Source organism: Mercenaria mercenaria, chromosome 1 (assembly GCF_021730395.1).
Source record: "Mercenaria mercenaria strain notata chromosome 1, MADL_Memer_1, whole genome shotgun sequence".
Taxonomy (NCBI): domain Eukaryota; kingdom Metazoa; phylum Mollusca; class Bivalvia; order Venerida; family Veneridae; genus Mercenaria; species Mercenaria mercenaria.
In genome coordinates, this window is record NC_069361.1 from 110,380,730 (window position 1) to 110,402,194 (window position 21,465).

Here is a 21,465-nt window from a genome sequence, read left to right on the forward strand (position 1 = left end):
GTAGGACACAGGGTGTGCCCCCACTGGTACAAATAAGGGGCAAATATTCAAATGTTTGCAGTCTTATGGGGTACAGCCTCAACAAACATTTTATATAAAGGAATCATTATCCTAGGCCCTATACTTTTTGAGCTATGCGCATCACAAACGAAAATTCCGCTATTTCAAGGGCCGCAACTCTGTAATTAGTGCTAAAATCTCAATAAGAATGCCAAGTGTGCATGGTCACATCATGATGAATACTCATGCAAGGTTTCATGAATTCACAAGTCATTAGGTGAAAATGTGCATTTTTGACTATTCCAGGGGCCATAACTTAAAAGGAGCCAGACAAAAAACAAGAGCACCGCCTTGCGGGTGCTGATGCTCATCTGATTTTTTTTGTGTAATAGAAATATTGTCCTACCCATGATTTTCTATGTCTAAAAAGGGCCATCATTCTTGCAAAAAGCAGGATAGAGTTATGTTTCTTGATGTTCAGTGTCCACTTATGATGGTGAAAAACTGTTGCAAGTTTTAAAGCAATAGCTTTGATAGTTTATGAGAAAAGTTTACTTAAACATAATACTCAACCAAGAAAATGATTTTCTAAGTCCAAAAGGGGCAATAATTATTGCAAAAAGCAGGATGGAGTTATGTTGCTTGCTGTACAGGGTCAGCTTATGATGGTCAACAAGTGTTGCAAGTTTCAAAGCAATAGCTTTGATAGTTTAAGAGAAAAAGTTGACCTAAACATAAAACTTAACCAAGAAATCTGATATTTTCTAAGTCCAAAAGGGGCCATAAATCTTGCAAAAAGCAGGATGGAGTTATGTTTCTTGCTGTACAGGGTCAACTTATGATGGTGAACAAGTGTTGCAAGTTTTAAAGCAATAGCTTTGATAGTTTAGGATAAAAGCTGACCTAAACATAAAACTTAACCAAGAAAACTGATTTTCTAAGTCCAAAAGGGGCAATAAATCTTGCAAAAAGCAAGATGGAGTTATGTTTCTTGATGTACAGGGTCAGCTTATGATGGTGAACAAGTATTCCAAGTTTCAAAGCAATAGCTTTGATAGTTTAGGAGAAAAGTTGACCTAAACAGAAAACTTAACCAAGAAATCTGATATTTTCTAAGTACAAAAGGGGCCATAAATCTTGCAAAAAGCAAGATGGAGTTATGTTTCTTGCTATACAGGGTCAGCTTATGATGGTGAACAAGTATTCCAAGTTTCAAAGCAATAGCTTTGATAGTTTAGAAGAAAAGCTGACCTAAACATAAAACTTAACCAGGCAACGCGGACGCAGACGCCGACAACCTCTCAAGTGATGACAATAACTCATCATTTTTTTTCAAAAAATCAGATGAGCTAATAAGAGGTGCGAAAGTTTATATCATGATAAAGACACATAAGTTTTCATCAATTTATATCAAATACTTTTCAAGTCAGGCGTGTCACATGGTGAAAATGTGCATTTTTGACTATTTCAGGGGCCATTTCTCTGGAAATAGGGGGTGGAGCCAGACAAATAATAGGAGGTGCACAAGTTCATATCATGATAAAGACTCATGCAAGGTTTCATCAATTTATATGAAATTCATTCTGCGCTAGGCGCGTCACAAGATGAAAATGTTCATTCTTTTACTATTTCAGGGGCCATTACTCTGGAAATAGATGGCGGAGCTAGGCAAAAAATAGATGTGCAAGTTCATATCATGATAAATACTTGTGCAAGGTTTCTTCAATTTATATCAAATACTTTTTGAGCTAGGCGTATCACAAACTTTTTTCGGATGGACAGACAGACAGACATGACCAAACCTATATGCCCCCTCCACCGAATGGTGGGGGCACAAAAATGTTATGGCAGGCTGATGGAACATCCAAGTGTACTAATAGTGATAGATCACCCCAAATAATGTTCTGGTGAACTAACAAAGAGGCTCATCTTAGCTCTGGCTCTGACAGGTACATTTAACCAGTCCCGTCTGTTAATCGCCCTCCCGCTTAGCTCAGCAGGGAGAGCGTTGGTCCATGGATCGCGGGGTCATGAGTTCGATCCCCGGGCAGGGCGTATGTTCTCTGTGACGATTTGATAAAAGACTGTGTCTGAAATCATTTGTCCTCCACCTCTGAATCATGTGGTGAAGTTGGCAGTTACTTGCGGAGAACAAGTTTGTACTGGTACAGAATCCAGGAACACTGGTTAGGTTAACTGCCCACCGTTACATGACTGAAATACTGTTGAAAAATGCTACAAGACTTAAAGAACTACTGGAAATAATTAACACTGTTACAATGACAATTTATTTACATCTTAATGATTTGTGATAAAAAAAAAACGAGGAATGAGTTAACATGATTTGCTTTTTAGCATTCTTTTTAGCATTTCTGGATGCCAGACACTTCAATTCTAGCTTGTCTGCAGTAAAAATCACCTGACATGCTGATAATAAGCTCACAGAAATGGATTTGTTTCTTTTAAATATCCTTTACTTTCAGATTGAAATTACCTTTAAAAAAGAACTAATTTTTACATCCATTTAATAGTTAATTTTCATTACTGAATTTTAATGCTGAAAAAAGCTACATTTCTTTTCCTGTTGTTCATTAACTATTTGAATCACTATCAAGCCTTTGTTTTGTTTCTTAAGTTTCTTAAGTTTACAACATATAATGTGACATCCCTTTCAAAGTTTTCCAGTTCTTCGTTATCCCTTTAGATTAAAAACTGAACCACAACATGTAGAGTCTTAATTTCTTCACTTAGCAGTGGCAAGTGGATTTCTGAGGACAAGAATAACAGAGTCGCCACGGAGGAACATTTTGGAGATGAATCTGTCTTTGTTCACTGGTTTGGACTTCTTCTTTCCCTTTCCAGTCTTAGGTACTTCTGTCCACATCTCTTTCACATTCTCTAACACCATATTGCAATGCCTGAAGAAGAAAATTTAGTTTGTTTTACATGTTCATTCATCTTTTATCACTTTTTTGTTAGACAGATTTAAGTTTAACAAGAGTATAGTATAGCTGGGGACATCACATAATCCCTGGTGGCTAATCACAGTGAGATAAAAATTAAAATTAAAATCATAGGGTCCTTTTCAGGGAATTTAACAAGGGCTTTCACAGAAGACTGCGCTCGACTATTTGGATGCTGAATAGTGAAATTCGGCACATCTGAGGAAGCTGGAGTATCTTATGACTCCAATACGGATTAAGATATTGGACAGTGTCGAATGTATTAAAACATTAACTAAGTATAAATGGGCCACAATTCTTGGAAACTTTCTGCAAGAGTAATGCACCACGTGTCACATATGGCTAATAATATGGAACAACTATTTTAAGTTTGAATCAAATCTATTTTGTAATATTAAACTGAGACAGAGCGAGTGTATCAAAAACATTAAAACTTTAACCAAGGTGTGGATGCGTAACGGACGCCAATGCAGACAAGGACGCCAGGTCGAGTAGGCTAGCTCTCCATATACTTCAGCTAAAAACAACACGCTATTAATTATCGATACTGAAAAATGATGAAGAGTCAGGTATTTAAATCTGACCTAATTCCAAATTTAGACAAGCCAACACTGATCCACCAGTATTTTTTCTGATCAGTGACATTACCTGTCAAAAGCTTTCACCCTGCCAAGTAATTTTTTGTTGTTTCTACAATTGATGAGGACCTGTGTGTTGTTTTTCACAGACTGTGTCAGTACAGACAAAGGTCCTGTATTAAACTCCTCCTGTTCTCTCTGTGACAACTCCTCTGGAGTCATCTCACTCTTTGGCTTGGCCATTAAACTTCTGCAAGAGGAAAAATATATTTAAAACAAATCAACACAATTTGTCTGTATGATTATCAACATCGTTTCAGCTGCGAGTTCTTAACCAGGCCTAGTAGTAGTATATAGCCTGATTGGTGCATGATGTACCAACTGAAAGATGATGCACCAATGCCAATGTATAACTATTCAATGATGTATCAATTGGTAAATCACCATCTAAAGGAGAAAGTTTCTGGTAAACATCTTTGGAATTGGATTCAGAAATAATTTTTTCGAATAAACTAGAGCTACATGTATCACTAAAGATGATGAATGTACCCCCTTCCTCCCCGCCCCCCGCATGCACTGACACAGTACATTGTAATTTGACGCACACAAGACTGCATAATTATGTGGACTGTATGTATATATAGACTGTATGTATACAGTATAGTAACAAAAAACAAAGTCCCATAACTATGCAGAATATTTATCTAAAAGAATTTAACATGCACCATGCACAACTAGGGCTGGTACTGATCACTTGTGTGAAGTTTCATTAAATTGTGTGCAAGGGTTTGGTAGATTAGGCACGCACAAAATTGCATATGCAGACTGTATGTACATAGTAACATAGTATGTTAACAAGAAACAAAGTCCCATAACTCTGTAATTTTTGTGGCTGAAAGAACCTTACATGCCCCATGCACAACTACTGTTGTTACTGATCACTTGTGTGAAGTTTCATTAAACTGTGTCAAGAGGATGAGGAGAGATGGTGCGCGCAAGATTGTGTCTATGTATATAGTATAGTAACAAGAAAACAAAGTCCCATAACTCTGGAATTTTTTTTTTCTGAAAGAACCTAACATGCCCCATGCACAACTACTGTTGTTACTGATCACTTGTGTGAAGTTTCGTTAAATTGTGTCAAGGGGATGAGGAGAGATAGTGCGCACAAGATTGTGTCTATGTATATAGTATAGTAACAAGAAAACAAAGTCCCATAACTCTGGAATTTTTTTTTCTAAAAGAACCTAAGATGTCCAGTGCACAACTACTGTTGGTACTGATCACTTGTGTGAAGTTTCATTAAATTGTGTCAAGGAGATGAGGAGAGATGGTGCGCACAAGATTGTGTCTATATATATAGTATAGTAACAAAAAAACAAAGTCCCATAACTCTGCAAATTTTTTTTCTAAAAGAACCTAACATGCCCCATGCACAACTACTGTTGGTACTGATCACTTGTGTGCAGTTTCATTAAATTGTGTCAAGGGGATGAGGAGAGATGGTGCGCACAAGATTGTGTCTATGTATATAGTATAGTAACAAAAAAACAAAGTCCCATAACTCTGCAATTTTTTTTCTAAAAGAACCTAACGTGCCCCATGCACAACTACTGTTGGTACTGATCACTTGTGTGAAGTTTCATTAAATTCTGGGGATAAGGAGAGATGGTGCGCACAAGTTTGCATCTACGAAAGACGGACAGACAACCTGAAACCAGTATACCCCCCTTACAACTTTGTTGTCGTGGGGTACAAAAATCGAGTTGCTAAATATGTCACATTTGATTGTAATGGTGTGAGAACTATCAGTCAACTAGGGCTGTATATTGAATGGAAAAAATAGTTACAATACGTTCTATTGCAATACAGAAGGTTCAAAACAATACGTATTGGCAATATAAAACAGCAGCTTGTAGGACCTATAACTTTAAAGTTGTAACATAACGGGTCCAACATAACTGTTTTGGGCAACAAGACCAAAATAAATAGGCCATGTAGGACTTTTTAATATAGAACTTGGTGTGAGAAACTGGATCTAGTTGTGTCACTGTGCATCTATAAACTGTCTAAAGATTCTGACATCTTTTTTTTTTCTGTTAAAAGTAGTCACGACGTAAGCAATTGAATTTTTGACAAACAGCTCTCCACACTAACATCTTTCAAACTTTTGACAGTACACGATGGCATACCCTTTCACTTGATGTTGTATTTGTTTTTCAAAAAATTGCACTTAATTTTCCCAAAACGGACAGCACAGGCACCTTCCTGTTTTTTTTTGGTAAAAAAAGCCCTGATAAATGTAACAATAAAAGGTGCAGACCTGTGCCAGACCAAATATCGTTACGATGATTTTTATTGATAGAAAATTTGGAAACACCAATCAAACGCAGCAAAACAAAATTGCCTTTGTGCATCATAACAATTGTGAAAACAACTAAAAACTGTTTAAAGTTAGGTCGAAAAACTAACAAAAGTGTCAGCGAATGGGACAGTAGCTGATTATTATAATTATTTGGTGAGTAAGGATAGCCCTCGCAAATTGAGCTGTTTGATGTAACCGATAAACAAAAGCTCTAAATAATTATGGTTCTAAATTTAACCAGAGTTGTTCATAAAGTATGATTTTAATTGCAGCTGTCGCTCTTGTTTTTTGTAATTGTCGCACCAAGGTGATAATTATGAGAACTGTCTTGCTTTTTTCGGGTAAAGGACGGTCATAATGACCGGCCCTGGGGCTTGTCCACGCCAGTTCAAATACTGATGATTTAATATAAATGTTGCAAACTACTGCATAAATACAGTTTTACTGCATATCATTTGATTACATGCTCACGTTGTGTGTTTGTATTTGATGCTTGGCATTTTGTACTTGATACTGCCCATAAGAAAAATAACTCATTTCCTAGGATGGTGACAAATTTGTTGGGACTAGTGCCAGACAATACCTGTAATAGATTCTCCTGTTACCTATCTCCAAAATTTCATGACATTTTCATGTAGAAGATCGATACTTCAATAGGTGCATCACCGAATACACCTTCTGATGCATCATGCACTAATCAGGCTGTATACTAGACCTACTAACAGTAGCTTAACATTACAGTGCTGAAATTATTACCTATGTACTCTTACTCTTAGGTTCTAGCCCAAATTTTCTAAAGTAAAGATCTGTATTCTTAATAGTCCAACTAATTGTACACGAGTCATGATATTGTGATAAGTTTTGCACAGGACCTGAGGTCAATATCTCCTACACGTACAACATAGGAAGGAACTTTTCTGTGGTGAACCATCCGCGACGATTCTAAGCGGCGATTTTTAAATCGCATTTTAACTATTAAAAAAAACGAAAATATTAGTGAAATTTTAAGATACCTGGAAAGAATATCCATTTTTTCCTTCCATTCAATTGATGTTTATGTGAATAAATGTCAAAACACAAGTTTAAACAACACGCCCTACAGTTTACATACATTTTACCTGGAACAACTGATACAGGGACTGGAAACCGGCATTTATCTTATCTTATGCTGTCATCCAATCGAAGCGTATGCCGTAGGTTATTCTGCTATTACTCAAACACTTACGCCTTATAGTTTAACTCGTTCTTTCAGTGAAAATCTGGGAAAGCATTTGTTGAATTTTTTGTTGAAAACAAAAGTTCTGCCATGAAATTATTGCCTGCATTTGTTTTTAAATGGAAAATATCTACATTAATATTACTTTTCGCCCTGTGAAAATGGCTAAATCTAGACTTGTCTTACCCAGAGAGAAAGATGTCGTTTTTTACATGATATTTGCCTTGTTGATTCAGAGTATTTAGAACAAAAAAATTAGGACATATTTTAATGAAAATAGCAAGTCAAAACTGTAAACTGTTGCCTGAAAATATTTGTTTATGATATTGCTCTGTTCTTCACCATTTAAATGCGTGTTAAACGCAGATGATTTTCTGCAGTTTTATCTAAAAGTTCGGAATACTAAATGTAACTTCGTTGTCGGCCTTTTTTAAAAAAAAAAATGTTATTTTAATTGAAATACATTGTATTTTTCACACATCAGTTTTAAGATTAAATTTATTAAACTAATTTTTGGAGTTTAAACAACAATTTCGTTTGAAAATTCCCTACGTTTATAGAAGAATGTTTGTTTCTGTATGTAGAAATCTGACATTATAAACAATAATTATAATTATGGCTCTACAAGATTAAGAAAGGTGTCAGCTTTCTGTTATTTTCCATTTTTTTATTCAAATCCAACAAAAATCGGCCCTTTGATAAAGGTTTGAAGTTACGTGGTAAAATATTTCTTCAGGGAAGTGAGCTCGAGTTAATTCATAATAATTAAGCATATCACCACATGCAGTCGCATGCTGTTTTTGCCTCAGAATCCCTTTAGATCAATCTCTGATCATCTAATTATCGCCACTTAACATGTGACTGGTAAACCCTTTGAACAGTAAGTGTTATAGCTCCATAATTAGCATGAGGTAATATACTAATTACACGCTAATCGATAGTGGCGAAAACAAAATATCGATCGCTAACGACTGGTCGATATTCCAGGTATGGACGACAGCATAATACAGATAAATGTATTGATTTATACGTAGTTTCTACTCCCCGTATTAGACCTTCCTGATTTTACATGGCTCTGCTTCATGTCATGTGATTGACCAACCGCACTGTCAGCAATGGTGGACATGTAATATAGCGAGGTAGCCAAACGAAACACAATAGTGTTTACGCTTTAATTAATATGTTTTTAGTAATTTTTACTGTTTAAACCATAAAATGATTCATTTTTATTGTTGAGGCCTGGTGCACAGTAAAGTGCCCAATTGGGTTAGCATCTAAGTCAAAAAATAAAGTTTTTACTTTGCCTTGAAAAATACCTTTTTTCTACACTTCAACATGTTGTGCACAAGGATCAGTAGCCAAATAGATAACTTTTTGGGATTTTTTTTCAAAAAAGTGGATTCAAGTTGCCATGTCGGTTGGGGACGGACATTACACCGTCATTCAAATTAGATTCCTACTGTAAATGTTTTATGCAAAACCAGTTGTTTTATGTGTATTTTCTAATAGTTTTAGGGCAAAGATCAAGAAAATATAAGCCTTAACTCTTTGCTTTTCCATTTTTAAAAAAAAATAGCTAATTTCTTTGAAATTACGATTATTTTCTGTTAATCGTAAAATTCACGTTAATCTAAAATTTGGAAAATGGAACATTTACAGCAGGAAAACACCTTTAAAGCAAGTAATTAAAACAAACAACAAAGTAGAAATATAAATACTCTTATTTATATTACATTTAAGCAGAAAATATCATAAATAAATAGTGCCAGAAATGGGGGACGGACATTACATAAAATGACTGGTTCAGCTTTTATAACTACTTTGAAACATAAATTACTCTGAAATTCAAAGTTCTTAACTAAGGGAACATTTGTGTCATTTCAATAGGTAATATGTCTATAAATATAGTAAATGGTTTTACTAAATGATATAGGAAATTCATTTCAGACATTCATTTAAATAGCAGTTAAAAAAGCTAGGGAGATTGAAGTATTTCATTTTTACTATTTTTCAAAAAGTATTCTACTAGTATTAAGCAGTATTTGTCAAAATCAGCTTTACAATCAATTCTTCACTGCATATTATCATATATGCAAGTACTGTTCTGTTTCAAAGAAAAATAACATACATGCCGTACAAACATTCACATAAAACTAATCCATATCTAACAACCTTCCCATAGAATACAAGCATATTAAATGTAGATGACCATAACAATACTGTATCAGTTTAGCTTTCTATCAGTGCTGTGTTAATGGTACAAAAAGAAATAATGATAACATGATAATGTTCTATGATTGAAAAAATAAAACACTTCAACACATTGTCTTTTTTTGTATACTTGTACCAGTCTTTTATTTTTAACGGTTTAATTTAAAATATGTTTGTTGTTTTTTTTTGATGTTTTTTTTTTTTAAGGGGGAAGTCCTTAGCAAAAAAGGCAAAATATATCCTTACTAGGGGTTTTAATTTTATACAATACACGGGATTATAACACTTACATCAAAGAGTGTTGTTTTAGGTAAAGATTCCATAATGATCAATTAAGATCCAGTTTAGGGGTTTTATGGTCCCTTGTATATTGGCACCCTGTTGAGAAAGTGTGATTTTGTGATCTTCTGTGGCCACCTATGTTTTATGGCATGTTGTTGCCATCTCAATAGGTCACTTATTAATTATGTTGTTTTAATTAAGGAATGATTTTGATGCATCTTATGACACTTTATTTTGTAGATGAAAATATAAGAGAAAATATAAAAGATAAGAAATATACAATAGGGCACTAGGGGAGGGGGATCAAGTGTTTATGGTAGCATTTCAAAAAGTTTTTGTAATTAGGGACAAAAGAGGGGCAGAGCTTTCTGGATATGATGTTAAACCCTATAAATTACAAGACTATAAATTTCAAGAAGACTGAGGACTGAAACTCAGACTACTTACTTTTTTCAACATGTAGTTTTAGTCCAAAAATGTAATGTCCGTCCCCCAACACTTTAAATGTGCTTATAGATAATGTTTGGCAAAGTTTTACTTTATATATAATACTCGTTAGTCTTTTTTCATGTTTTTGCATGAGTTCTTTATATGAAAGTAAAATTCATGTATGAAACTGATTCATTTTGCTGAAGATTTCAACAAATTTTGTCATTTTTTTTACAGACAATGTGTTTTTAAGAAAAAATATCACAAAATAATGTATTTTACTGATTTTCAATGCATTTTTTTTTTAATTTCAGTTCTTATTGGTGAAACAGAAATAAAAGGAATTGAATTTGATAGAAAATAATAATATATATACAACATTCAAAAGCAATGATAAGTGGGGACGGACATTACGGGGACGGACATTACAGATAACTTTTACACTTTTGTCAATATCTAAAAAACTGCTTGATGGATTTCAACAATTTTTGGAAATACTACTCATGTCATCATATGTAATAATAATGTGCTGCAAATTTCTAGTTTTATAACACTTAATGAAGTTTATGGTAGGGGGACGGACATTACGGATTTTTTGTCACAAACTAACTTTTAACAAGACATTCGGCCGTATTTATTTATAGACTTGATGTACAGAAATGATACTTTGACTATTTCAACTTACATATTTTTCAAACTTTTCAAAGCTATCTCACATGTTTTAGCACCAAAAGAAACTACTTTTTTCTACACATTTTTAAGTAATGCTTTTTCAGATTTCTAGGGCGTTACATCCATACAACTTTGGTTCAAACCATGATTCTCAGAACAAGAATTACAGAAGTACATGATGTTATATATCAAATGAAAGCTAAGATATTTTTCTTTCACAAAATTTAATAGTGAAGATGTAAAAAAGAACAGAATTTCTGTGAGACAGCTTACAAAAATGATGAAATTTTAGATGCTAACCCGTTACATGCAAAAATGGCTAATTTTTGCATACTTAAACTTGTCGCACTACTTTATTTCTACATTTTCATGATAAATGTTCACCTCCACATCTACATCTGTATCGTACCTTACTTATTAACTTTATTTCATAGTTCTATCATGTATTGTTTGAAAGATGGGGCTATGTACATGATTTTTTGCTGAATTGGGCACTATACTGTGCACCAGGCCTTTTACGATTTCATCGTTAAGTACATTACCTTACCTGATCGTGTTTTTACCCAAATGTATTTTCACCACAGAAAAGGTCTTTACTAGTTTTGACGTAAGAGTGATTCTGCCCTATTATGAAAATATCTCAGAATCAGTTCTGACGTCAAATTATTTGGACTATATTCTTGGATGGATACCATTTGAATTGGGCTTATATTCAACTATGTATTTTTCATTCTGCCTTGACCACAGGCATGAGTATCAAACCTGGGACAAAAAATATGACCAGATTGATAAAAATCCTTGTTTTCATCCTAAATGTGTCAAAAATTAAAAATATACAGTAAAATATGAGCCCCCTTCAAAAGATACATTACTGAAGGCCAGAATCTCGAGATTCGAGCCTGCGACCAACGGGTTCACTTCCCGGTCCGTTGTGAAATAAATTCTCGAGACAATTAAACAAAGTATCTATCACTATTTCACGTGTACATTTAGCTACAAAATGAGACTGACCCCAAGTCTCTAGCCCTCTCCGTTCATGAAATATCTACCAGAAAACCAGACTTTCTGCTGCAAGTTCCAGGTAGATAGAAATGTGGCACAACAAAACAGTACGAAATCACGGACTAAAATATGTTTTTCAGCCTAGAACGGGTCAAATTCACTTGCCATAAAGAACAAGTATTACTAAATATGTAAATTATGGCCACTCACCACCGTCAGTAGCACCTGATACTCGTGAGATTTACTTTTTTATTTTTCCGTCGGTCTGTCAATTGCAATATCCGCCATTGAAACCGATATGATAATATCCAAGTAATTTTGTGCGAAACGTTGCGGTTCTGTTGGAGGTGTGTCGCTATTGGCCAATCAGAAATTGCGTTTAAAAATACCTAAGGAATTCTGTTCAGAAAGGCAATCAGTTCCCGATATATTTTTCATGAAATGGAAGGGCTAGAGACTTGAGGTTGGTCTCATTTTGTAGCTAAATGTATAATCTGTAGCTAATCTGGTCGTATATTTTGTCCCAGGTCCGATACTAGTGCCTGTGGCCTTGACTTTTAATAACAATCTTATCATATTTTGATCACACCAGTTATCAATTACTCGTATGGAAATTATGAACACCAGAAAAGATGGCAATTTCTTTGTAACCATTCTGCCTGAAACATATACAGCAGGGTTGTACAAGCGCGCTGAAAAGCCTCGTCAGCGAACCTGTCACGGCAGAACCGGAGTATTTCTAAACATGCCCGTCTTATTTTCGAATTGCTATAAATATTTTGCACTTCCGGTTGACCGGCATTCTACTAGAACAGTGTAATCATACTTAAAAGAACCATTGTAGTATCAAATGTGAAGTGCATATTCTCAAATAATAATGGTTCCATAATATACGCAGTAATAAAAATCTTACGCCATCGTAAGTAGTGTGATGTAAACCGATTTTTATCGGCTCCCAAAAATTAAGCTAGGCGCTGAAAACGTAAACAAAGCGATTTAACGGTGTTGTAAATATAACGTTCTGCGAAATATCCCATATATGATAGGTATGAAACCACTAAATATGTTGGGGGGGGGGGGGGGGGGAGGGGCGGGTGGGGGGGAGGTGGAGGTGTTTGTTGTTTTTTTTTAATTATATAGATCTCACAAAATCTGTATGTACATATTGGATATCTCTCAATGTGATAGTTTTCATTTTTGTTTCATTCCGTGAAAAATTAATTATATCAAAATCAAGGGCTCGGTTATTGGTCCATGTCCCTTCTTAACCTATATTTATGTCTACCTGAATCCATCAAGAGTAAGGCCCGCCTATTTGCTGATGATACTAGTTTACTTAACAATCAGCTCACAGACCGACGCACAGACCCTACAAAATGACCTTTACAAACAAGAAGACTGGGAACGAGATTGGGCTATGGAGTTTAATCCTGACAAGTGTGAGGTCCTTCGAATTACTAGGAAAAAACAGCCATTAATATTCCCTTATACCTTGCACAACACAATACTCAATACAACTGACTCGACAAAATACCTTTTCAAAAGATTTAAACTGGTCACAGCATATAGATAACATCACCTCCAAAGTAAACAATTCACTTAGATTCATTAAACGTAACATCAAAACAACAAACAAAAAGGTTAAGGAGGCTGCCTACACAGCTTACGTTAGACCCCAGGTGGAATATTGTTCAATTGTTTGGCACCCCTGGCAGAAACATCTTGCCAATAAGATAGAAAGTGTACAAAGAGCTGCGGCCAGGTACGTCTGTAACAATTATGACTTCACGAGCAGTGTTTCTCAGATGTTAGAAGAACTACACTGGAAAACATTATATCAAAGAAGGGTCTATAACTCAGTAATATTCCTTTACAAAATACAACACCAATTAGTTTTTGTCGATCATGATCACCTAACCCACACAAGAAACCTGAATTTCATCATACCCAGTCTCGAACACAGTACCACATCAATTCTTTCTTTCCTAGAGCTATCCGCTACTGGAATATTCTCCCAGGTCACATCTAAGCTAATCCCAGCCTCAATATCTTTACAGAGAGGCTGGCGACGGTCAATCTCTAGTTCATCATCTCCATTTTAATTTTAACTTTGCATTCTTCTTTTATCTTATTATCTTTTAACTAATGCACTTAACTATTTTATTTTAGACTAACACTGTTTCCCTGACTAGCACCTCCCAGTCATAATCTTTGTTGATTGTTGGGGAATAACCTGTAGAAGTAGAAGTAGAAGCAGATAAAATCAAATCACGGGTGGTAAACGCGCAATCCCATTCCCGCTGGGAATACGCTTAAGCTCTCCAGGAATTGATGCGCTTCAAAAATTTCTGAATGGAGACTCAAATCCCAATATAGACAGTCAGGTAAGTCCGAATTCTTCAAAGACAACTGCTTCGTGTGCAACTAATATTCAACCAGATGTAGCGAAACAATACAATAATTCTTCCACTATGAGCAGGTTCAAGTACCCTAAGAAATGGCAACCCACACAGAACATTTCATTCACGGATATAAGAAATGATATGGGTACCCCTTCTTTTCCGCGTAAGAATGGCATTCCAGTGAGAATCACATGTGGATCGGATAAGGACGGATTTGATGCAGATGGCGAATTCATCACTCATATAAGGAAACGAACAAAGCGCTATTTCATTGGTGGTTTCAAGTATTCCATAACAAGCGATTTAATTAAGTCATACATTTCCTGCCGAGGACTCAAGGTCTCAATGGTAAGGATATTCCCTTGCCGGCGTACTTCCAATGATGTTATTATTCGTGTAAACATTGTGAAGATAACGGTGACTTATCCAAACTCGAACACAGGGACTTCTGGCCAGAGGGCGTTATCTGCAAGCCTTGATTAAAAAACGTTAGCAATGGTGTGCCAGTTTGCATGAGATATCAGCATAATGCACCTCAACAAATGTGTAGAATCTCTGAATACACAGGCAGTATAGAAAGTTATAATATCTACAATCATTTGGATTTAGATTAGTAGATTTAACTGTTTATATGTTATGGCAGTTGTTGCAATGAATTTATTGACATGGAATCTAACGGGACTGATGTCCAGCAGTACCTATTTATGTGATTTATTGCATAAACAGTGTATAGACTTTTGTGGTGTATCGGAACACTGGTTGTTTCCGCACGACTCAAATTTCTTTGATAGGATAGATAATAGCTATAAAAGTTTCGTTTTGTGTGGAAAAATTAACTTGACATTCAGAGTAACGGGCGTGTTGGCGCCAGTGGTGTTGCAATATTATGGCATATCAAATATGTTAAAATAGTCACGCCATTGTCATTTGATGACGATCGTATCATTAGTTTACAAATTCAGACAGGACCTATGCAGTTTGTATTTTTGATACAGCTATACTTTCCATGCAAGAACCATTCAATTACATTGTACTTTGTTTAAAGAGTACATTGATAAAGCGTTATTTTTATGGGTGGTTTTAACTCTGCCTGTAATGAACTATTTAATGACAGCAGGTTTTCTTACTTAAAACAGTTCTTATCAGAGATTAACTTTATTTCTGTTAGTACTTACTAATCTTGATATCTGCACAAGAGCAAAACGTTCCTTTGTAAGTTATGATGACTAGCACGAATCTTTGATTGCCATATAATGCTACCTGCAGAAAAATCATATTTGATAAACAATTGTCATATTGTTGATGATAGTTGTTTAAATGTTTCACGGCACAGCCCCATTATATGTTCTCTAGACAATTTAATGAGCTCAGATATAGTATACGATATATTTTTAGAACAAAATGTATAATTGAAGAAGGTTAATCAGAGCCATAAGGAACTGTTTGAGTCTACATTGAATTAGAGTGCGCTCTCAAATACTTGTTTTATAACCGAGTCGTGTGATCAAAATAGACTTGATGTATGAAAATCTGACAGAAATTCTAATATCTAGCGGCGAAGATTCCTTCTATAAATCAAGATTTATAAATTTCATCTGAAACCTTATTGGAACGACGATTTATCAGCTATTCACACACACATGTTCGAGAGAAGACAGGCATAGTGCCGAGCAGGCAGACCGAGAGATTCAACCGATCCGGTACGAATCCAGTATAAGAAGGCAAAATGAAAGCTCATGAACTCAAAACGCAAACGCTCAAACACATAACTTGGTGCTGAGATGGTGTTCAATGGTGTTTTGTACCGCGATTCTTACAGCATTACCAAACAGTGGAAGATACTTTGAAAATTTGTATACCCCCACAGAGAACACTAACTATGATAATATATGGAAATCTGCCATTGACAGAAAAGTGTCAGATGCCATTTCATCTTGCACTTTAAGCAAAGAGTTGCACGTGTCACCAGAGTCGGTAACAAATGCTTCGCAGTTGTGCAAACGAAACTGATAAAGTTTATTATGAAAACATGATATATGGTGGATATATTGCTGCTCTGTCGTTCCTTTTCACATCCATGTTAAGAACAGCTCATATTCCTGATAAAATGAAAAGGGGCATAATTGTGACTCTCCACAAGAGAGGCAATGACAGCTATCGTGCAATCACTCTAACATCTGTTATTTTAAAATTGTTTTAAGTTATTCTGCTGAGTAGGTCAAAACACAAATTTTTGTCAAATCTTAGCAATCGGCAGGGAGGTTTCCAAGATAAACTAGGTTGCTTGATGACTTAGCCTATATTATATAGCAGAGAATATCCCAGTAAAGCGAATGTTTTCTAGATGCCTGACAAGCTTTTGACCGTGCGTGGCATAATGGTATGTTAAGTAATGTTTTTGAGTGTGATATATGTACAAATTATTTTATGTCTTTTGTGAATATGTACCAAAATGTGAAAAGTTGCGTCAAATACCGTGGTAACAAGTCTGATTGGTTCAGTGTCCTTCAAGGTACCCGGCAGGCTAATTTTGTATCTGTTGTTCATCAACGAATTGATTGTCAATCTTGAAGAGTCCGGTTTAGGAACATGCATTTATGGACTAAGTGCTAGTTCCCCTACTGTTGCGGATGATATTCCTCCTCTCATACTCTATATCTGGATTACAAGGGATGCTCGATATCTGCTGTGTTGTATTTTAGTATTTAACAATAGTAAAGGAAATGGCCCAGTGTACATATTTGGGCGCTTGGAGGCCAAGATTTAATTACTGACTGTAGCTATAAACATCTCGGTGTTATCTGTGATGATGCATACAACATGAAATCTGCTATTCACGATTCAGCAATAAAGCTAAGAGGGACCTTCTTCAGTCTTGTCAACATTGGTATCCATCCAGAAGGTTTATACCCACTTACACTTTTAATTATTTATAAGTCCAATGTTTTATATAAATCTTTTCGTGGTTGTGAACTATGGTCCTCCATGTCACCAGCCATCTTAATGGAGCTTGAACGGGCTCATAAACTGTGCATTATGTACATACGTCTACCCTTCTCTCTTTGTGGAACCTTGGTTCTTTTCCAATAGAAACTGAGATTGACATAAAAGAAAACTTGATTTTATGGACAGTTATGCCAACTTCCTTGTCATTACATTTCAAAAGAAATATTTGTGAACAGACTATAATATATTCCGGACATCTACAGACTGTTGGTAAAATACAACCTAATAAATGTATTATATGCAGACATATCAAGTGGACTATTTCCTAGTAAATCAACATGGAAGAGGATGGTAAAAACGAATTTATTGGTCTTAGTAACAAGGAGCGTACTTTGTTGTTAAATTCTTTTCCATATAAATATTTGTTTTCAGTCAATGGGCCATGTAAACTATGGTTATTGTCTAAATTAAGACCCGACAAAACCAAACAATTGCAATGCAATTAAATTGCAATTAAACTGTTTTTCCTATAAAACAGCTCAAACTTGTAAGAAATGCTTAGATAGATAGATAGATAGATAGATAGATAACTTTATTACTTTCATATAGGCTACAAAAACCCATGAGAAAAATTCTATCCTCTAACCTTTTTGATACTGAAAATAATGCAAAAAACAACACATTTACTTAAAATCGTTAAACAATTTGGGACTCGCGGCAGTAACTTCTCCAAAAGTGTTTGTTTTACCTGACCTTCAGTATCATTTTAGTTTGCTTGAAAAAAAAAGAAAAAGAAAAAAAAAGATACATTTAGATATTTCTGACATTATCAAAATACCGACAGTGTAAAGAGTGCAAAATTTAGAAATTGTTATCGGTATATAATAGATACATTTACATACATGAAAACAATCATGAACAAACACATATTACACCTATCTATACAGATATACATGTGGCACATATCAATATATAATTAAAAGATGACGAAGAAAATTACACTCACAATTTTACACATACATACATATAATTATGTAACACATATAATAACATAGATGATATGTGACTAAAAAAAACAGAACAAAACTAAACAGTTAAACAGTTGACCTTTAACGAAAGAATACAAAATACAAAGGATAACTGAATGAGTTTCATTCCGACGCGATAGTACAAAAATTCAGGGTTTTTTATTTATTTATATATATATATATATATATATATATATATATATATATATATATATATATATATATTCTTTTTTTTTAGAAATTTTGGTAGCTCTTACCGAAAACTGAAAGCGTAAGAGTTTTTTTTTAAATTTGCACACAACCGATGCTTAAAACAAAAGTCGTCCCTAAATATTTATAATGAAGATGAAAGCAAAATGGTTTGAAAATGTAATGTCCTACAAAATTGTTTTTCTGATTTCAAATGCATTATGTATGAATTTTCCTAAATTTCGTACTACATTTTGATTTTCTGAATTTAAAAGTTCTACGAATTTGAACATATTCGGTCTGTGCCAGTATCTTTTTGGTATGAATTGTTTTCTTAAGTCCTTATATATTTGACACTCTAATACAAAGTGGTACTCGTCTTCAAGTGTTTGACATACAATACATTTTCTATCTTTTACAGGAATACTGGTCTAACCGATCTTCCTGCCTCAATCTGTAACCTATGAGAGGAAACTCGTAAACGCGTAATTGACTGGCAAATTGTTAGTATTGAAACAACTAAGATACGGTTGAAATCTTAACGAAAATATGACAGATGATATATCCACTCATATTGTACATTTTTGGCCTGGAAATGACAATTTACAGAATGTCTTGTTTAGCTTTATCATAGATATATCATTTATAAGGGAAACTCCGCAAAATCAATTGTTTCACTTACTGTCAGCAATGGAACATTACAAGATTGACACAAATGTGATATGTTATATCATTGACATATTGTACAAAATAGGTATATCGAATACACATGCAAAATTGTTCAATGCTTACTAAACTTGTACTCTTGTGGGAGAAATATACCATCATAGTTTTATATACAGGTAAAACCAGAACAATTAGTGACATACTTATTCTACTCAATGTATGTTTCATTTGTTTTTGCATAGCACAAAAATGTGTATATACGGTTATAAAACTAGGTACTAGTAAACCGTAATTACAAAACCATGTTCCACATTAATTTTCCTTGTTTGGTAAAGTACAATGGAGATAATGTATTTTACACTTCATCGAACCCTAAATTTATTTTGAATTTTGTCTGTTTGTTAAACTTGTTTTATTGCCGTTATTGATTTTCGATAATATTATTGATATTTTGTAAAAGAAACTTAAACGTTTGAAGTAGCACGTGTAATGCAATTGTTTATGGCGAGTTAGGTAGGCACCCTCTATATATTGATAGATATGTGAGAATAATAAAATATTGGTGCAAATTAATAAATACTGATAATATTATACTAAGGAAAGTCTATGAACAAGGTGTATCTGACTGTTATATAGGTAAAAGAAATGAGTATCAAATGTTAAAAACATATTATATGTGCATGGTTTATCTAAATATTTAAATGATATTAGTTTGATAGATTGTAAAATGTTTCCAAAACTGTTTAAGCAAAGACTTATTGATAATTACATGCATGAGTGGCTTGCATCTGTTGAAAACAGTGCCGTGTTAGATCTTTATAAAATTGTAAAACAACACTCGCATATAAATGCTACTTACATTTATTACCTAAAAGTTACGTATTTTTTGATACGCGAATAAGAGTATCTGCACATACTCTTAGAATTTAAACTGGCCGAAAAGGGCAAAACAGAATACAACACGTTGAAAGACACTGTTTATGTTGTAAAACTGTTGATATTGAAGACAATTATCACTTTATTTTAATATGTCCATGTTATGTAGATATTAGAAAAATATGTTAAGAAGTACCATTATAATAGACCATTGATGTGCAAATTTATTGAACTTATTACTACAAATCAAAAGAGTACATTATTAAATCTTGCAAAGTATATCAATGAATCTATTAAAACCAGAAATATGATTGTGAGTGCCAACAATTAATATAACATTTGCGTCTTCTATTAGCAACAATAACGTCACATATATGCCTAATTGTTGATATAATTATTATAAATATTTATGTATGTTATATTGTAACTGTTCATCCTCCATCAATAAACAGTACTATTTGTTGAATAATCATGTTTATTGGTTTAAAAAGTCATGTTAACGTGACATTATATTATAATGATATGTTGTTTATTATGCATGATAATGTACCATGTATAAGTCTTTAATAAAATGCTGTTCTGTTCTGTCCTGTTCAGTTCTATTATTATGATTTATGATAACGATTTCATTTTTCAAACAGTATGTTACATTGATGCAAAGCTAGTTGTCGTTATTTTTGATAACTTAACCCTACTATATTATGCAGAGCATAGATAGAAGTCAGCATGAACCAATGCTGTTACTTCGCATACTGATTTAAAGTTTTGTTTAAATCAATTTGACTAATGTTGATAACACCAGTCTAGCGTATAGTCTGTAACGAAATGTGTGAGAATATTACAAGTAGAAAGTTAGATTAAAAGAATGATTTAGATATAGCTACCTGCAAACCCTTCTGTTCAAGCCATACACTTCGGTGGTCAAGAGCGTAAGAATAAAAGCAAGGAAACGCTGTACTCTTTATGCAAAAGTATGTCTGGTTTTGTTTTAGCCATCTTTTTAGCGACATATGGGTTAGCAAATTTGCAAATACAGTGTTAGATATTGAAAACCTGTTTGGAATATTTGTTGTAAAACCTCGTTCTATACAGAAGATTCCAAGTCCTTCTATATTCCTTAATGTTGTCGTATGTCGCGGAAAGTTTGTTCCAAAACATTTATTCTATATCTATTTTATGTGTACTAGCTTCGTTTTCTTTCGTCTGTCCTAAAACGTTTAACATGACTTTGAATAAATAACTTTCGATATATAAGTTGAGATAATGTTTGAAAAAAAGACCTTCAATGACGTCAGTCCTTACAGAATAAAATCCTCCGCAATATCAATTTCTGAAAACGAAATACTTTCATTATATCTAAGCTCCGACTTTTAATTGAGCTTTGAGATTTAGATTTTTTTTATTTTGTCTGGATAAATCGTCCTTCAACTTTCAACTTGACATGGCTTGACAGCAATATCCTATATCAGGACTAACAGCGTTTAATTTTGGATATTCGTTTTTGTTCGGATTTTGTCGGAATTATTACTCAGAATACAATTTGTTCGTTTCAGTATAAGTTCTTCTACAAATTCATCAAAATAAGTTCAAACTTATGTTGGACAAAGCCTAATTTTTTTCTAGATTCCTGAAATGTAATG

General features: G+C 34.1%; 1 protein-coding gene across 1 annotated transcript; it reads right to left on the reverse strand.

Annotated features, from left to right (window-relative positions):
* Positions 1-2,265: 2,265 nt before the first annotated feature.
* Positions 2,266-12,767, reverse strand: LOC123526705 (small nuclear ribonucleoprotein Sm D2). The gene is made up of 3 exons (XM_045305956.2): positions 12,632-12,767; positions 3,612-3,791; positions 2,266-2,918 (listed from the first exon to the last, which is right to left on the reverse strand). Exons 1-3 carry the CDS (start codon positions 12,634-12,636, stop codon positions 2,744-2,746), a joined length of 360 nt encoding a protein of 119 aa, XP_045161891.1. The 5' UTR covers positions 12,637-12,767; the 3' UTR covers positions 2,266-2,743.
* Between the last annotated feature and the right edge of the window lie 8,698 nt (positions 12,768-21,465).

Excerpts from the sequence above, each read along its gene's own strand:
- LOC123526705 (XM_045305956.2), bottom strand. Across the intron at positions 2,919-3,611 it reads AGGGTGAAAGCTTTTGACAG|GCATTGCAATATGGTGTTAG; the intron begins GTAATGTCACTG and ends TTTCTTCTTCAG.